At 36.2% G+C, this 18,737-nt stretch overlaps 1 protein-coding gene across 1 annotated transcript in view; it reads right to left on the bottom strand.

The window, feature by feature from the left end:
* USP32 (ubiquitin specific peptidase 32) overlaps nucleotides 1-18,737 on the bottom strand; it is a 191,442-nt gene that overhangs the window by 90,664 nt on the left and 82,041 nt on the right. The window contains exons 3-5 of the mRNA XM_006899474.1: nucleotides 17,039-17,144; nucleotides 12,158-12,276; nucleotides 4,617-4,776 (exon numbers count right to left, since the gene is read on the bottom strand). Of these exons, the coding sequence (XP_006899536.1) occupies nucleotides 4,617-4,776; nucleotides 12,158-12,276; nucleotides 17,039-17,144 (385 nt within the window). The remainder of the gene's footprint in view (nucleotides 1-4,616; nucleotides 4,777-12,157; nucleotides 12,277-17,038; nucleotides 17,145-18,737) is intronic.

Genomic DNA, 18,737 nt, shown 5'->3' with positions numbered 1-18,737 from the left:
AAAATATAATTATAGAAAAAAAAAAAGAAAATGTAAACCTGTTTATGTCAGAATTTCCATAGGAACTTTTCTGATAGTGCTTTCCTAGTAATGTCCACCAATAAAATAGCTGCTTCCACTCCTCAGAAGAAAGATGGCGAATCCACCAGATGCTCTGCCGGGGAAGAAGGGACAATCTCCTCCTGTACCAGTCAGATCTGATTTGATGATACACTCACACAAAAATAATAAAATAAAAAAATAGAAAAATGCAAAAAAAAAAGAAGGAAGATGGACATTCTCCTCTCACATGATTTACAACTCAGAAATCAAACCATGGAGGATCCCTATGAGTTAGAACCAATTAGCTCAAGTGTGAAATTTATAGTATTTAAACACATATGTAGGATTATGTAATTAGACAAAGATATAGATGATTCAATTTGCTATAGGGTAATCTAAGACTGAATACAGACAGCTTTTTCTGGTAACTTATTATTGTTTCCTCAATTATGCCTGTTTCTGGATGCCTATTGTAAAGATACCTGTAATGCTGTATTTCAATACCTTTAGGACAAACTATCTCATCTCATATCTTATTTACTATAAAGAAAAAGATCCATTGAGGATATTCTTTACCTTAGATACTCTTCACCTGCCAAAGTACAGAGAAAAGGAATACTGTCCTAAGAGTAAACAGACTAGTCAGCCATCAAAGCTATAGAGATTGCCATTTGAAAAGGCAGATTTTAAAATCTAAAACAGATTCCAGATTCACAATAAAATTTTAAATTTTAAAGTTCCACTTTCAGACATCACTATTAACTAAAACCCCAAGTATCTCTGATTTTAGAATCCTCAACTCATAAATAAACTATTCTGATCTTAAATTAAAAAAACAAACACACAAAAAACAAGGTAGCAAATTAGCCAGTAGCAATTCTACTGTCTAAAATACTAGTTTATTGCTGAATATTTTGTTTCTATAAGTTGTAAAATAAAAAGTAATCCAGTAAGAAAACTTTTCCCCCCATATCCTGGGCAAGTGAATATTTTACTAATCTACCTTTTTTTATCAGCGAACTTAATGATCCAAAATCAATTACACTCTGGTCACTGCACAGTAAAAGCCACTAAAAAAAGAGTAGTCTGTTAACAGATAAGCCAAGTGGTCACTAATATGAGAGTATGTATGTTCCCTGTAAAGCCCATACTCTACACTAGGAATAGGACTGAGTCCTTTAAAAAATGTATTATCTCATTTATTTCTTACCACAGCCCTATACAAGCAAGTTTTGTCATTATCCCTGGTTTAAAGAGATGAGGAGGGAAAAGTTCAGAAAGTTTAAATTGCCCACAGCTATACAAATAGTACGAAGTGCTGATGGCACAGTCTGTAGGGGTATCATGGCTAACTCAAAGGCAGCCCCTCTGACTCATAGCTCTAGTGGGTTTCCAAGGCAGTAAATCATATAGAAGGAGATTGTCCATCTTTTTCCCAAGGAGCCACTGGTGGATTAGAACCAACAGAAAGGTATGGCCAATGAGCCAGCAGAGTAATTCCCTACACACTACATCACCAGAGCACTTCAATGTTGATTATTGGTGACTGAAAGTTTTCAGTTCAGTTCAATCAAGTAACATGTACTGAGTCCAATGTGCTATTAAAATTTCAAAGATGAACAGGACATGTGTTTTATCCTCAAGGGACTTCTAATTTTCATGGGACTGACTCTAAGATAAGACAAAACACATGTTAAATGCTTTAACTGAAAGACAGTGTTGCAGGATGCAAACAGAAAATTTATTCAAACAGAGCATGACAAAAAGAACATCATCTAATCTAGGCCTACATGGAACAGTAATACCTCAACTGTTGAAAATGGCATGCATTCATAAAACAATGACGATTACGAGCAGCAGTGATATCAGGGTAATTACAAAAACTCATGGTGCAGTCCAAGAATACTGACTGACTGCTCCTCTGTAGGAGCCAAATGTTATAATAAATGGGTAGAGAAAATTAAGTCACACTCCAATCTGTGGACAAGGAGAATCCTCAAAGACTTTTTAGTAGGGGAGGGAAGTAATTATCTAACTAAAAAAAAAGAATACAATAAAGCTAAGAGCTAACCTTGGTAAAAGAAATTACTTTTTTTTCAAAGAAGCAGACCAAGAGGGAGCACTTGTGGCCTAGTGGTAGGAAGTTGTACTGCAACCCAGAAGACATGCAATTGGAATCCACCGAAAGAGAAACAATCCTCAGCTACAGGTCGGTTCTGACTCAATGGTACTCAACAACAATAACCACAACAACAATAGACCAAAGAAGGGAAGCAGTAATGATAAGAAAACTAAGAAACTACAAAGTACAAAAGCTGGAGGAAAATGAAAGGTCAACAGTGCTAAAAATGCTATACAGAAGTTAAGGGGAATGATGATCTAAGCTGAGAAGACACAGTTAAGATATTTGAAGACCATTACTGCAGGTGAAACAGCATATTTACATTAGTATTTGCTTTATATCATTTATAACAAGGCTGTTTTAATATTTAGATACTATTAAAAATCTGAAAAACTTTCCAATTGATAAAAAAAGGAAAAAGAAAATAATTTTCAAGATTAAAACAATCATCAGAAGAGATTTTTGACATTTTTAAAACTACTAGTTCAAATTGAAATAAGTTTGTAGTCAGAAAGCTGGACAATGACTAGAGATGACAGAAAAGTGAATTGATGCCTTTGAACTGTAGTGCTAGAGAATAATAGTGAATATACCATGGACTGCCAGGAGAACAAACAGGTTCGTTCCACAGAGGGTGAAACCATGCTGTACTTGGAGGCAAGGACTCTGAGACTTTGACATACTTTGGGCTGTTGCAAGGGGGAACCAGTCCTTGGAGGGGACATTATGCTTGGAAGGGTGGAGGGACAGTGCAAATTCACTACTTGTTGAGCTACTAATTAAAAGTTCAGTAGTTCAAATTCACCAGCTTTTTCTGCAGGAGAAAGATTGGTAGTAACCTCCAATAAAGATTTAAAGTTTTGGAAGCCCGAAAGAGTATCACTATGAGTCAACTTCACAGTAGAGTTTCTTTTTTATTACATGCAGTGACAGGCATCCACATTAACAAGACAATAGGGCAGAGAGTCACAGAAAGGAAAAGATCAGGGAAAGATGAAAGCAGAGACTTAAAGTACATCATCACACATGATGGGATGCAATGCACCAAAAGAAGCTAGAAATGGTCAAGGAAGGATTCTTCCTTAGGACCTTCAGAGAAAGTCTGACCCCTCTCACACTATGATTTCAGACATTAAGACTCCAGAACAGTGAAAGATGAAATTTGTGTTGTTTTATACCACCAAGGTCATAGGAATTTATTACAACAGCCCTAGAAAAGTTATACAGCTGAGTAAATGGCAATCTTTTACTAGAGGGCTATGTATTCCATTTCTAGCTCAATATAAAGAAGAAGAAAAAAATCCTCACAATTAGACCAATAGGCAATATCATCATAAATGAAGACAAAATTAAACATGTAAAAAGATTTCATTTTACTTGGATCCAGTATCAACACCTATAGAAGCAGCATTCAAGAATTCAAAAGCCAAAAAAAAAAAAGAATTCAAAAGCCACACAGCACTGGGCAAATCTGCTACCAAGGATCTCTTTAAAGTACTCAAGAGCAAGGATGTCAGTTCAAACATTAAGGCCTGACTGACTCAAGCTGTATTTTCAGTCACTCATATATATGGAAAAGCTGGACAACAAATAAGGAAGACTGAAGAACTAATACATTTGACTTGTGTTGATGAAAAGTATGGACTACCCCGTGGACTGTCAAAAGAAAAAAACCAAGCTGTCTTAGAAGTGCAGTTAGCTCTTTAGAGGCAAGGGCGGTGAGACTTCATCTCACACATTTTAGGCGTGTTATCAAGAGGATTCATCATTGCAAAGGACATCATGCTTGAAAAAGTAAAGATTGAAGGGAGGAGAAGCTGATCTGACACAGTAACTACAACAATGGGTTTAAGCCCGCACAGGATCTACAAAGGTCGCTATGAGTTAAGGTGACTAAATTGCATATAACAATGACAATGTATTCAACTAAGAGCCTTAGGGGGTCAATGATTAAGTGCTCAGCAGCTTAACCAAAGGTCATCAATTTGAGCATATCAGCTACTCTGTGGGAGAAAAAGGTGTTTATATAAGAACCTGTTTACTTAAAACGACAGCCTAGGAAATCTTACAGGGAAGTTCTGCTCAATCAGAAAGGGTCCATATGAGTTGAAATCAACTCAGTAGTATGAACACATATTCCACAGAACTGCTAGGAATACAAACAATTAATGTGCATAGCTATTAACTGAAAGGTCGGAGGGTTGAGTCCACCCAGAAGTACATAGGGAAAAAAGTTAGGTTCTGAAAAGTCAGCCACTGAACAGTGCTAAGGAGTAGTTTGACACAGATGGAGAGGTCATAAATTGGAAACAACACAATGATAAACTGGTGTGGTTTTCTGTGTATTTCATGCTTAACTTTTATTTTATGCTTTGGGAGGTTTATAGACAAAATTCTTTATTAATAGGCAATTGCATTAAAAAGTATGCAGGAAAAAAAATTAATTACTTACAGTGTGTGACTCCAGCCAGAGTTTGGTAGAAAGTGGGTGTATCACTATCATCAGTGAGGGTGACATACACCCCTCCAGATAGCAGCCAACGAGAGAAGGTAAAAGCATCCTTATTTAGGAGAAGCCAATTTCTAAACTTTTCATAGTTAACCTTTTCACCCTAAAATTTAAAAAAATAAGAATAGGCAAGTTTAGTCAATTTCATGGTACCTTACTTGGAATCTGAAGAACTTGAAATATTAACATTAACTCTTCTGTTTCCTAGATTTTCTAAATAACACTATATGTTGTATACTTGGAAACCAAACCGTTTTCAAGAACAATTGTACTACAGAACTCTGATTTATATAAAATCCATAACCTAAATGCAAACTATTTAATCAGTTCATTAAAGTTGTCCATTCCCATTCATCAGCCACACTGTATTAAGTCAGATTCTGAAATCAATAAACTCCATTTCTTCAAATACTGAAATAATCCAGTTTTCATAGATTATATTCCTCTTTCTTACAACCCCAAAATCTGTCTTGTTAATTAGCGTATGGTAATCAAATTTCATCTGGGTCTATAACGTTCTTTCACATTGGTAAATTAAACTTTTTAAATAAAAAAAATCAAGTTGTCTCAAGGTATCACTGAAAGCACATACTCACAGAACAACTAGGCACCAAAATAAGCAAGTAGACGTCTGGTTTTTAATTTCTTTCTAAGTCTGTGTCTTACTAAGTCTAGGAAAACAAAGGTAATCAGGCTGAAAAAAATATTACATAGATGGCTGGGAAAAGTCAATCACTTTGCCTGGCAGACAAAGATCCTAGGATGAATAAGGACTAGATATTTCAATGAAAAAAAAAAAAGACTCAATCTATAAGGAAATACAATGAAGAATGGTATTCAGGAGACTAGAAATTCCACGACAGGAATAGAAATAGTAGAGAATCTAAATAACCAATAATTTAAAAGCATAATAAGGGACAGTAGCAAAATATTAAAAATATCTTGAACAATTGCTATAAATACATGGCTTGGTATTAATTATTTAGTACAAGTATTAAGCTTAGCCTGATTGTTTCAGAAATTTATTACCAGTGTAATCAAAACAACTAAGATAAAATTTGCTGACAGTCTTATTTTTCCTCAATGGAAAAGTAGGGTTTTCAGATCTGCTATAGAAAAAGTGTGCATCATTTTCAATATGTTTAAAGATTAAGGATCATATATTCAACTTTATCCCATATTTAGTCTAGAAAGAGGATTAATAATATACAAGCATATCTCAGAGATACTGAAGGTTCAGTTCCAAACAACCATGATAACAGCAGTAGGCCAATAAAGTGGGTCAAATAAATTATTTCGTTTCTTGTGTATAAGACAGTTATGTTTACTTTATAGAGTAGTTTATTTAGTATGCAGTAATATGAAAAAGTTTAAACTATTTCAAGAATTTCAAAAGTAGGGGTGGGGATAGGGAGTAATCATGGGGTCTCACAGTTTGATGGGTCACAAGGGAGGTGAGTTGGGGAGGTGGGGGGGATCCACTGTGAGGGGCAATGTATACAAACTTTGTAGGTAAATCAGTGTAAAATTTAAAAAAAAATTAATTGCAAGAAATAAAACCCACAAACAAGCAAACAAACAAAAAAGAACTACTAAAGTGTAACAGAGGCATGAAGTAAGTACATACTATTTGAAAAATGGCTCCAAAAGACTTGCAAGGTTGCAATAAACCTCCAATTTGTAAAAAAAGCAAGGTCTATGAAGCACAGTAAAAGGAGACAGGCCTGTATCTCTGACACTGAGATAAGTTTTTTTCCTCCCCTTTTAAATATCAAAATTTTAAAGCCAAACATCGCTATGAAAATCAACAAAACAAAATAAATGAAACAGTAGGTCTTGTGGCACGTGGAGGTCACAAAACACGTCAAAGACAGTAAGAGAAATACTTAGAGATCTCTGATAAAAAGCAATCACTCATAACCTGCGCACTGCTTCAGTTTATTGCTAGATCACCTATGGATCTGCTTCTAAATGTTTACCTTTATAGCTGTATGCTATTTCATATTCCTACTAATATTTTTGACTGAACACTGAACTTTGTTTAAAGAATGAAACAAAATATCAAACTTCAGAGCCTCCAGATATTATCATGTACCAGAGAGTTTTACTGTGGTCTCTGCTAGGAAGATCAGACTAGGGGTGTGGAAAATTACCTTATTCCAAATGGTTCTGAAATTATGGTTTTTGTAAAACTCAGAGTTTATCACTTTTGTTCTTTTCAAATTGAGAACAAAACAGGTTCTTATCCCCTCAACACTGACAGACTGTAAGAAAAATTTGTTTGCTTTTTAGAGGCACTGTGTAGCTTCATAATCTATAAATTGTTTTGATGGAGGGAAAAATAAACCCCTCAGAGCTGATCCTTAAGTAAGTTTTCAGTCAGTGAATCTCTGTGGAGAAAAGTGCCCATCCTTCTCCTGCAGAGCAGCTGCTGGATTCAAACTGCATGTTTTAGGCCTAACAGCACCTCTTAGGCCTAACAGCACCACAAACCACTAGATTTTTATAACATCCAATATATGTATTTTTAAATTTAATAGTTCATGCTAAGTAATAAGAAATCTTGGCTAAATCCAAAGATCTAACTTTCTAAACTTTATAGTAGTTGGTTTTAAATATAAGTCTGTGATACATTTTCAATTAACTTTCATATGTGATTTAAGTCATTCTTCTGCATATACATGCTCTACCGTTTTACCTGTAGAAAAGACTATACTTTCTCACTGAATAACATTTGGAACCTTTATAGAAAGTTCAATTGACCTTCCATGCTTGAGTCTATTTCTGGGCTGATTCTCTCCTAAATATTCAGTGTCTTGATTACTTACAGATCTTTAGTAAATCTTGAAATCATTTTATAGAAGTCTTTAAATTTTCTTCTTTTTAATTCACAATTGGCTATTTCTGTGCTTTTTCATTTTTATGTTAAATTTAGAGTTTAACAAGATCCCAAGGGGACACTTATGCACAGGGGAGTACATCATAATTTCAGTTTATCTGGGATAGAAATAAGAAGCTCTAGTGATAGACTGATTAAAACATTTGACTGCTACCTGAAAGGTTGTTGTTTGAACCCATCAGCCCTTCAGAGGGAAAAAGCTAAGGTAGTCTCTACTGTAAAGATCTACAGCCTTGGCAAACCTATGGGGTAGTTCTGTTCTGTTTGGAGGGTTGTTTGTGACTCAGAATCAACTAGATGGCAGTGGATTTAGTTTTGGCATAGAAATGCAAGTTTTCAGCAAAGAGTTGAATCAAAATGAACTGTAATGGCTAAGCACTGAGCTACTAGTCAAAAGTTGGTTGTGCAAACCCACTGGCTGCTCTGCAAGGAAAATATGTGGCATTCAGCTTCCACAAAAAATACAAACTTGGAAACCTTATGGAGCAGTCTACTCACTCTGTCCTAAAAGTTCACTAGGAGTCAAAATTAACTCTCAGGCAATGAGTTTTACAACATTTTCATACCTTAGTTAACATCTTTATCATAAAATGCCTCTATTGTACTGCAAAGAAAACAAGCAAGAACTATTATGTCACACAAATGAACTATTATGTCACACAAATAAACAGTTGTTAAAAGAAAATGTATAGGGGGTTAATCATCGGGTCATACAATTTTATGGGTGGGGGAAGGATGCGTAAAGGAAACGGGAAAGATTCGGTGTGAAAAACAATGTATATGAACTTTGTAAGTAAATCAGAATAAATTAAGAACTTTATTTTAAAAAAATCTACCAAGAAAAAAAAGTATAGCCATATACAATGATAGCTTAATTAATCTATTACCATAGTATTTGATACTTTAAGAAAGACATACACTTTACAAAGAATTAAAAGTAATAAAGGGTGCATTGGTGACCTAATAAATAAGGAGTTCTGTGCTGCCAAACCAAAGACAAACGGTTCAAATCTATTAGCCGTTCAAGGGATAAAGATGGGCAGTTTCCTTCTGTGCGATTTACAGCATCTAAAAACCCACAGGAGGGTCAGCTATACATTGGTTCCAACTCAACAGTGGACAACAAAAATAACAAAAGTAGCAAAAAAGAACATTTCTTTTTGTTAGGTGGTGACATTTTTAAACCAGTATTTATGAATTTATAATGCTCGGAGATAAAAGCAGGAGGTGAAAGGCAACATACTCTTCTATCAACTGCTCTCCGAAAAGTTATTAAAACCATCAACATAGTTAAATAATAACTTTAATGGAATAATGGACAATGTAAACCATCCCTTCCTCAACCTTGAGACCAGAAGAACTATATAGTGCTTAGTCTGCTAATACACAGATGTCTGCCTTAAAAAGGACTGCAATGGGACGTCCTGGAGATAGTGGGAGAAAAATGTGACATAGAACTAAAAAAGAAAAAAGAAAGGCATGATTTACTGGTCTAACAGGAATTGGCAGAATCCCTGAGACTAGGGCCCTTAATCACCCTTCAGACCTAGAACTGAACTCACTCACCCTTCTTATGGCTTAACTTTCAGTCAAACAATAAATGAACCTACAGAGTGATCAATACGACCATGTAGAAACACACTCTCTGGTGCAGCCAACCACCTAAGAGAAAAAGGATAGTATCTGTCCAGGAATAAAGCCAAAAGTCAGAAAGGAAGAGCACAGAGGGACAAATGAAAATGGGCTACAGAGGGAGGAAGTGAGAAGAGTGTGATTACATTGTGGGCACTGCAATAAATTTTACAAACCAAAATGAGTCTGAACTGTTATACAGTGAAATATTTTGCTCTATAATGGTAAAATAACTTGCTCTATAAGTTTCATGCAAATCATAATAAAAAGTTAAAAATTAAAAAGTAGGGAGTAAAAAGCATTGAGTATTCAACCACCATTTAAAAGAATATACAAGAAAGTCTGTAAATTAAATTAGAAGCCGGCTATTAATGCATATGACAAGGTATTACCTGACTTTTTAAATTTCTTTTTTTGTATGTTGTTTTTGTGTCCAGAAAGAAAAAATTACTATAATGAGACCACTGTACTGATGCAGAAGTTTTGCATACAGTTTAAAAAAAATATATATATAAAAAGAAATAACCCCACAGATGTATGTTAAATTGCAATCTTCTTACTTCTTTTTTTTTTTTAAATGTTAATTCACTGTCTTTTATTAACTCATAATTATTTGTCCTCTGGTTTGTTGAAGCAGTAAGTCAGACAGCACTTGCCACAGTAGTGTCTGTCAAAGTGGCTGGCCATGAAGACTCCAGCACCGCATTCATCTGAAGGACACTCCCGACGAAGGCGACTAATTTTGCCATTCTCATCCACCTTGTAGTATTTCAAAACAGCCAGCTTAACCTTCTTTCTCTTATGCTTATTCTTCTTGGGAGTGGTGTAAGACGACTTCTTCCTTTTCTTAGCACCACCATGAAGTCTCAATACAAGGTGAAGAGTGGACTCCTTCTGGATGTTGTAGTCAGACAGGGTCCGCCCATCTTCCAGCTGTTTTCCAGCAAAGATGAGTCTCTGCTGATCAGGAGGAATTCCTTCCTTGTCCTGGATCTTGGCCTTGACATTCTCGATTGTGTCCGAGGGTTCAACCTCGAGCGTGATGGTCTTCCCCGTGAGGGTTTTTACGAAAATCTGCATCTTGCCGGTGGGCCCACCACGGATGGCTGATCGGAAAAGAAGCAGTCTTCTTACTTCTAATTAAAGAAATCTATTTTAAAATAAAGTCATCTATCATTTATGCAGAAGGTCAAGGACTGCAGCCTTCAATATGGATTGAAGCTCAATATCAAGAAAACAAAGATTCTTACCACTGTGCCAATTGGCAGCATCAGAATGGATGGTTTAGAGATTGAGATAGTTAACAGTTTTAGTTTTACTTGATTCCACAGTCAACACTCTTGGTAACAGCAGCCAGGAAATAAGAAGACGAATTGCACTGGGAAAGTCAGCTGTGAGGGACCTCCCAATAGTACTGAAGAGCAATGATGTCAGGCTGGAGACTAAGGTGCGCCTGATCCGGGCTATAGTCTTTGTAATTATGTGCTATGCATCGGAGAGTTGGACCGTGAATAGGGATGATAGAAAGAGAATTGATGCCTTGAGCTGTGGTGCTGGAGAAGAATATTGAATATACCATGGACTACTAGGAGAACAAACAGGTTTGTCCTGGAGAAGGTGAAGCCAGAATGCTCCTTAGAGTCAAGGATTCTGAAGCTTCGTCTGACATACTTTGGGCATGTTGCAAGGAGGGACTGGTCCTTGGAGAGAGACATCATGTTTGGGAGAGTGGAGGGACGGCGCAGAAGAGGAAGACCCTCGATGAGATGGTTTGATTCTGTGACTGGGGTGGTGGGAATCAGTGTGTTTAAGATGGCGAGGTTGGCACAGGATAGAACAGCATTTAGGGCTCTCGTACACAGGGTTGCTATGAGTTGCAAGCGACTCAATGGCACGTAACAACAACAATCAACTATGCATATCATTTTTTCCTCTTTTGAATACTATTCACATTGTTGGTTCATAATGTTAATCAAACAATATGTTTAGCCCAATTGTTCTGTGCATTTAAGGAATACAAACTCATAATTTGAGGCTAACAGGATGTAATTTTAAAAAATTGATGTCAAAAAAACATTTCAAACTTAGAAAAAGCATTAATTAAAACATCTAATTTTTGAACTGTGGTTTTGGAGAAGAGTTCTGATCATCCCATGGATTGTTAAAAGAACAAACAAGTTTGTTTTGAAACCAGGGAAATCTTCAGTGGCAAGGGTGACAAAACTGTCTCATATACTGTGGGCATGCATGTTCTCAGAAGGGGCCAGTCCTTGGAAAAAGAGATCAAGGTGGGAAAGGAGGAGGGTCAGAGAAAAGACAGGAACACTTTCAGCAAGATGGATTATCACAGTGACTGTAACAATGAGATCAAATATATCAGGTATTATGAGGATGGCAAAGGACAGGGCAAGGTTCAGATTTGTTATTCATAGGGTCACTATAAGTTGTAGTTGACTCAACCGTTGGCATCTAACATCAACACCACTGTGACCTTTAAGTCCCCAAAATCTCTCAAGCCTTAGAAGATATTTTGAAGATAGAATCTGAAGGCACTGAAGAATAGAAGGTTTAGTATCTGGATAACTGGCATGATAATACTTTAGAGAATACACTGCAGTTAAAAGCAGGTGCTTTTGTTTCTAAACTGAAATATGACAGTGCAATGCTTTAAAAAACATTCTGAAGTTACAAGCAGGGGTGTGTCTGTTGAGAGTTTGAGAATGTTTCATTAGACCATAAATACCTTTACAGCTGAACAGAAATTTTTCAGATTGACAAATATAACAGTAATGAGAATGAGTAGGTCTCTGGACACAGCACATAGACAGTTGAAAACACAAATACTGAAGAGAAAAATGCTCAAGATTAGGCTATACATAAATAACTATCTACCTTCACAGCAACTAAGGTTCTTAATCATAAAAAGGAATGAAACATAAAGTTTTAAATATACCTCTGAGAAACACTTCCTGAGTGCATCTGGAACTTTACCATCCACCACATGGAGCATTCTTTCCATTTCTTCGCGAACAACATAGCTCCCAGATTCACTTGAAAATAGACTAAAAATGTCTAGGAGAGAGAGAGAGAGACAGAATAAATGCATTTTACTAAAGTTTAAATTATCCCAAGAGAAGTAGGAAAGAATCAAGAAGGTAACAATTAATGTATAATTACTAGTGCTTTAAACATGTAATTTCATTTATTCGTTGAAATAGCCTGATAATGCAAATAAAACAGTGCAGTATCTCTTCAAACACATCAGACTTAACAAAAATATTAAGGTATAATACCAAGTGTTGCAAACATAGAGAACCCTTTGTTGCAACGACATAGAGCATTAATTTTTGTACACTGTTAATGGGAGTAAAAATTAATGCAAACAATTCCGAGAACAACTAACCAAGATAAAATAAAATGAAGACACAGCAACTCCAATTCATCCTTCAGAAACTTTCACACATGGATACAAAGCACAAAGATGCTCAATGGAGCACTATTTCTAATAGCAATTTTAGGAGGGAAAGTTATATATTCATTCACAAGAAAAACTGGTCAAATGAGGTATGTACACACAGTGAAATATTTGTAATAAAAAAAAATAACTTTCAGCTAGGTCTATCATGATGGATAAATATTAAAAACTACTATTCAGGGAGGGGAAAAACCTGCAAAATAGGTTATATAATATAAAAATCATCTAGAAATACGATACCAGTTATTAAAAAGTGTTACATCTACAAAACTGAAGATATGTTTAAAGATACCACAAACATGTCATGATACAGAAATCTGCCTGAGGAATGAAAGGTGACCAAATCCATAACAGTGACTAACTTAGCTATAATATCACATTTCTAAAAAAAACAAGATCCGGACAAATAATGGTGTTTCTTATGTAATAAAAAAGTGAGTAGAGTCAACACGCACATGCCACCAACTCCTAATAGACCCTCCACTGGTATTTCAAGGTTGTAAACAGCGAAGGAGAATGCCTGCTTTCCTCCCTCAGGGTCATTAGTGGATCCAAACCACTAGAGAAGTGTAGCCATTAGATCAGCAGTGCAACTCCCTACAAACTATAGAGCCATTAAATATTGTTTAATAAAAACGAATAATCTCTACAAATAAACATTAGTCTTCGACAAGAAATTTCAGTTTGAATTACTACTGCCTGTAGCTAGGGTTTATCTGTGTTATTAGATGAATGGTAATTGGGTATGAGGATCTTGCAGGACCAAGTGGTGCTTTGCTCTGTTGTACACAGAACTGCTTCAATGAGGAGGAGCTGATTTGATGATATCTAACTGTTTATAATGGATCTAAAAGAAGGTATAAAGTATACAGTTTTACATGTTTTGGCTCATGTATATATTTACATCTTGTCTTAGATCAATTATAAACAGTTCAGAAAAACCTTGACAAAAAAAAATTTTTAAAATAGACTTGCTTAAAGGAGAATTTCTAAAAGATTAAGAAGCAGTGAGCAAGACAACAATGAGGTATCATCTCACCTCAGTAAGAATAGCAGAATTCAACACAGCAACAAAAACCAAATGCTGGCAAGTTTGTGGAGAAACTGAACCCTTATTCACTGCTGGTGGGACTGTAAAATGGTACAACCACTCTGGAAGGCAGCAGGGTGCTTTCTCAAATAGCTGGAAATAGAAATACCATTTGACCCAACAATTCCACTACTGGGAATATACCCTAAAGAAACCAGAACTGCCACCCAGGTAGATATATGTACATTCATGTTTACTGCTGCTTTTTTCACAACAGCAAAGAGTTGAAAACAACCCAAGCGCTCATCAACAAATGGATAGAGAAGCTGTGATATATTCACACAATGGAAAATTATGCAGCACTGAAACACAAAGAACTCATGATATATTTTACAAAATGGGTGACCTTGGAGGACATTATGCTGAGTGAAAGATCTCGGTCACAAAAAGACAAATACTGCATAATGCCATTGTTATAAAACAGGACTGACAGGAGGGTTAGGAGGAAACTAAGAAAAAAGGGGATAAATAATGCACATCACACTGAAACAGATGAGGGAGAGAACTGTATAAAAGGAATATATAATTAGGTATTACTGACATGACAATAAGAGCTCCATAGTAAGGTGGACTGGGGGGACACGACTGTATAAAAATCAATGAACTTTTTCGCCCAAGAAAAAAGTGAAATGGGGGAGGGGAACAGGGAGGAAAATGTGTAACAATGAATGAATGGAATTCCAAGTTCTTTATAAACTTACAATAAAATCTAAGGGGAAAAAAAGAAGACGAAGAAGCAGAGAAGCAGTCAGAGGATATGTAAGAATGGGGTGGGAGAAATTAGCACTTAATGGCCCAGAATATAAATGTACACAATATTGGAGCAAAATATCATACTGTATTTAATAACAATTTTGAAGTTTAAAATTTAGGAGTTTTGAGTAGTCACTGAGTTGTGAAGCACCACTACATTTTAATTTCTGAACCCTTCCATCAACCCTAGAAGTCGTATCTAACAGCAGTCAGTCTTCATTTCTATCTCTTCAATCTGTTTTATCTTTCTGAATCTACTGGCAACAACTAGCCTATTTTCAGTCTCTCTGCCTGGATCTATTTTTGATATTTCATATAAATAAATTATAAAATCTATGGGGTTTTTTGATAGTTTCTCTCATTTGGCATAACATTTTTTCAAAAAAAAAATAGCATTTACTAAAATATATCCAATGTATTTTTTTTTCTCATTTTCCCCGTAACATAGTATTTATTATATTTAAAAGGTCAAACTACTTATGTAAATCATATCAATCTATAATTAATTATGTCCTCTCACAGTGTTTTGACCTATTTTGTATGCCTGGATCTCTTCAGTCTTACCCCCACCCTGATGTCACCCTCATTCTACAACAGTGGCACCATACCACAAATACCAAAGTATTTGTCTTTTTGTGACTGAGATATTTTACTCAGCATAATGTTTTTCCAGGGTCACCCATTTTGAATAAAATTGCATGAGTTCCTTGTTTTTCAATGCAGAACAGTAGTATTACATTGTGTGAATATACCACAGCTTCTCTATCCATTCCTTTGTTGATGGACACTTAGGTTGTTTCCAACTCCTTGCTATTGTGAACAAAGCTGCAATAAACATGGGTGTGCATATATCTGCTTGGATGTCGGTTATGGTCTCATTAGGGTATATTCCCAGTACTGGAATTGCTGAGTCAAATGGTGTCTCTATTTGCAACTTTTTGAGAAAGTGCCACACCGCTTTCCACAGTGGCACCATTTTGCACTCATACCAACAGTGAATAAGGGTTCCAGTCTCTCCACAACCTTGCCAGCATTTGTTGCTTGCTATTCTGTTAAATTTTGCTAGTCTTACTGGGGTTAGCTGATATCTCATAGTTGTCTTGATTTGCTTCTCTCTTAGAGCTAGGGATTTTGAACATTTCTTCATGTGCTTGTTGGCCATCTGAATGTCTTCTTTGGTGAAGTGTCTGTTCATATCCTGTCTTTTGGCAAAACATTTTAGCATATACCCTTGTTTTATTATGTATAAACATGTCAATCCGTTTTCTGTTGAATAGTACTCCACTGTATGGTTATAGCATATTTTGTTTAATGATTCATTAGTAAAGATATATTTGAGCTATTTGCATTTTTTTTAAACTACTATGAACAAAACTGCAATGAGCACTTGTGTACGCATTTGTGTGTGAATATCTATTGTCTTATTTTTTTTGGTCTATATCTAGGAGTAGAATTAGTGGCCACATACAAGGTAACTTTTGAGGAACTGCCAAACTGTTTTTATTCCATGTACCTGTACCATCTTCCAATATCACCAGTGATTTGAGGGTTTAAATTTCTGTACATTGTCTCCAACACTTGTTGTTGTTAGGTGCCATCAAGTCACCAGCAATTCATAGCGACCCTAATTATAACAGCTCTGACCCCTGCCGTATCCTGAGCCTGTCTCATTGAGTCTGACACACCTACCCCACTGCCCCAGTTATGGTATCAATCCATCTTATCTGGAGTCTTCCTCTCCTGCACTGTTCCTCCTCTCTTCCAGTCTCCAAAGACTGGTCCCTCCTGGCCAAATGCCCAAAGTATGTGAGACGAAGCTTCAAAATCCTAGCCTCCAAGGAGAAACTTAGTTTCACCCTCTCCAAGACACCTATTTGTTTTCTTAATTCAGAGTATGTTCAATACTCTTCTCCACACCACAACACAAAGGCATGGATTCTTCTTTTGTCATATGTAGTCACTGTCAAGCTCTCTGATGCATACAAGTAATTGTGAAGACCATGGCCTGGGTAAGGTGTACTTTAGTCTTTAGATTGACATCCCTGCTTCTCAGCACTCTGGAGAGGTCCCTGACAGCAGATTTCCCAGGGCAATTAGTTTTTAGTATCTGTTTTATTTTAGCCATCCTAATTTATTGCTTGGAAAGGTAGAGGGTTGACAAAAGAGAGGAAGATTCACAACCAGATGGACTGACACAGTATCTGCAACCATGGGCTTAAGTGTGTCAGAAAGTGTGAGAATGGCACAGGATGGGACAGGGTTCAGATCTGTTGTTCATGGCGTTGCTATAAGTTGTACTTGATTAGATGCCACCTAACAACAGTGAATGTGAAGTGGTATCTATCAATGCAGTTTCAATGCATTTCCTGAATAACTATGTTGAATATTTTTTTTTCAACTGTATATTTTCTTGGAGAAAGAAATATTCAAATTCTTTGCCTGTCATTAGAACTTGATGGCAAAGTGTTTTGCTAACAGCTATGGTCTTATCATCTGGAGATAACAAAAGTACTTACATTTTGCTTTTTCTTCATCTTTGCCTCTTGTAAGAAGGACAAGTCCAACTATTAAGTTATTGAAGTGTAGCCCTTTGGATGTTCCACCAAAAGAACAGTAAATCACCTATGGGAAAGTGATAAAGTCAGTCTCATGAAAAGATCACAATTGAGAAATTTGGGATTGATCACCTTTAATAAATTTTATTTCCATTTGCAGACCAGGCCCTGGTGAATGTCAGTGAAATGATGCTACGTTTTGCCCTGCATTTGCATCCTGTTAATGTACTCAGCCAAGAATACACATAAAACATTCATCACTGACTTGTAAAGCAGAATTTTTTTTTTTAATTTTTACTTTTAGCATTCTTATCAAGGTCCAAGAGAATAAAGTTTTATTCAATAGCTCAATAAATGGCTAAGGTCAACATTTTGATTAGGCCTGATGGAGAGAAGAATGCCTATATTCAACTTGCTCTTGACTATGATGCTTTGGATGTTGCCAACAAAATTGAGATGATTTAAACTGAGTCCAGCTGGCTAATTATAAATACAAATTTTTCCTCACAAAAAATCCCCAATATACATACAAAAGCACATTTTGTCAAATAACTGTTTTTAGTTATCACTCTATTGGGAGAAGGAAACTGGCAAAAACTATCTCAGGAAGATAAAAAGGTCCCTTGAAAAATTTCAAACTCATGGCAGCAGAGTCAGAACTGACTCCCAGCTGGCCCTTCAGTGGATTTTTGGAGAAAGGTGCTGGCTTCAGGTAAACAGCACACCTTCCCAGGTACTAGGCCACCAGAGCTAGACTTATATAAGTACCCAAATGGTGGGGGAAAGGTGGGATCACAAGATCCAGAAGCACAGCCTGCCTAAAATTGACGGAGAAACAGGATAACAGAATGCCTAATGTCCAGCAGATCCTCTTCAGACCTTCTCTGTGCTGGTAGTGAAATAGCAGAGGAGCAGAACATGGAGAAAGAATTGAGGCACTGTAACAAAGGGAGGAATAATATCAAAAGTTGAGAGTGCTGGTGATATTTGAGAAAAATTTTCCAGCAAGATCCCTAGGAAAATGGTAACCATATATTGGAATTTGTAGTCTGAAGTGCACTCTGTACAGATGGGCAATCCCCTCCCATGTGATTTATAGCCTCCGAAAACCTGCTAAGTGAGGGTCACCTGAGTTGGTTCCAAATCTAAAGCAAGACTGAGGGTAAATACAGTAACAATAAGATAGAAATACAGTTCAACTACAGACTGGATGACTCAATAACACATGCTAAAGGTTTAACCAGGCATAAAAGCTATTTAGCTAGGCCTCTACTGTCTATACAAAATAACTGTCTTTCTATTACAAATTACAGCCCACAGAGAAGAAGAAAAACAAAACATCACAAAGACCCACGGGTCAAAAGACAAAGGAAAACATGGTAACAAAGTTGAAGAGTCATTTGAAATGGTTCCAGAGTAAAGGCAACAAAGTTGAGTAGAATAGGATTATCACAAACATAACATAAAATAGGGAAAGAGGAGGGGGAGGAAGAAAAATCCAAAAGCTATGGAAAATACCAAATGACTTAAAAGACTTATAACTGGAATCCTAAAAGAGAAAGAAAATTAATGGAGAAATAATGGAAAAGACTGTTGTTGTTATGTGCCCTCGAGTCGCTTGCGACTCATAGCGACCTTATGTACAACAGCCCTAAACTCC

This window comes from Elephantulus edwardii, unplaced genomic scaffold (genome assembly GCF_000299155.1).
Source record: "Elephantulus edwardii isolate Elephantulus edwardi_28Jun2011 unplaced genomic scaffold, EleEdw1.0 scaffold00257, whole genome shotgun sequence".
Lineage (NCBI taxonomy): Eukaryota > Metazoa > Chordata > Mammalia > Macroscelidea > Macroscelididae > Elephantulus > Elephantulus edwardii.
This window is presented reverse-complemented; position numbering and strand designations above follow the sequence as displayed.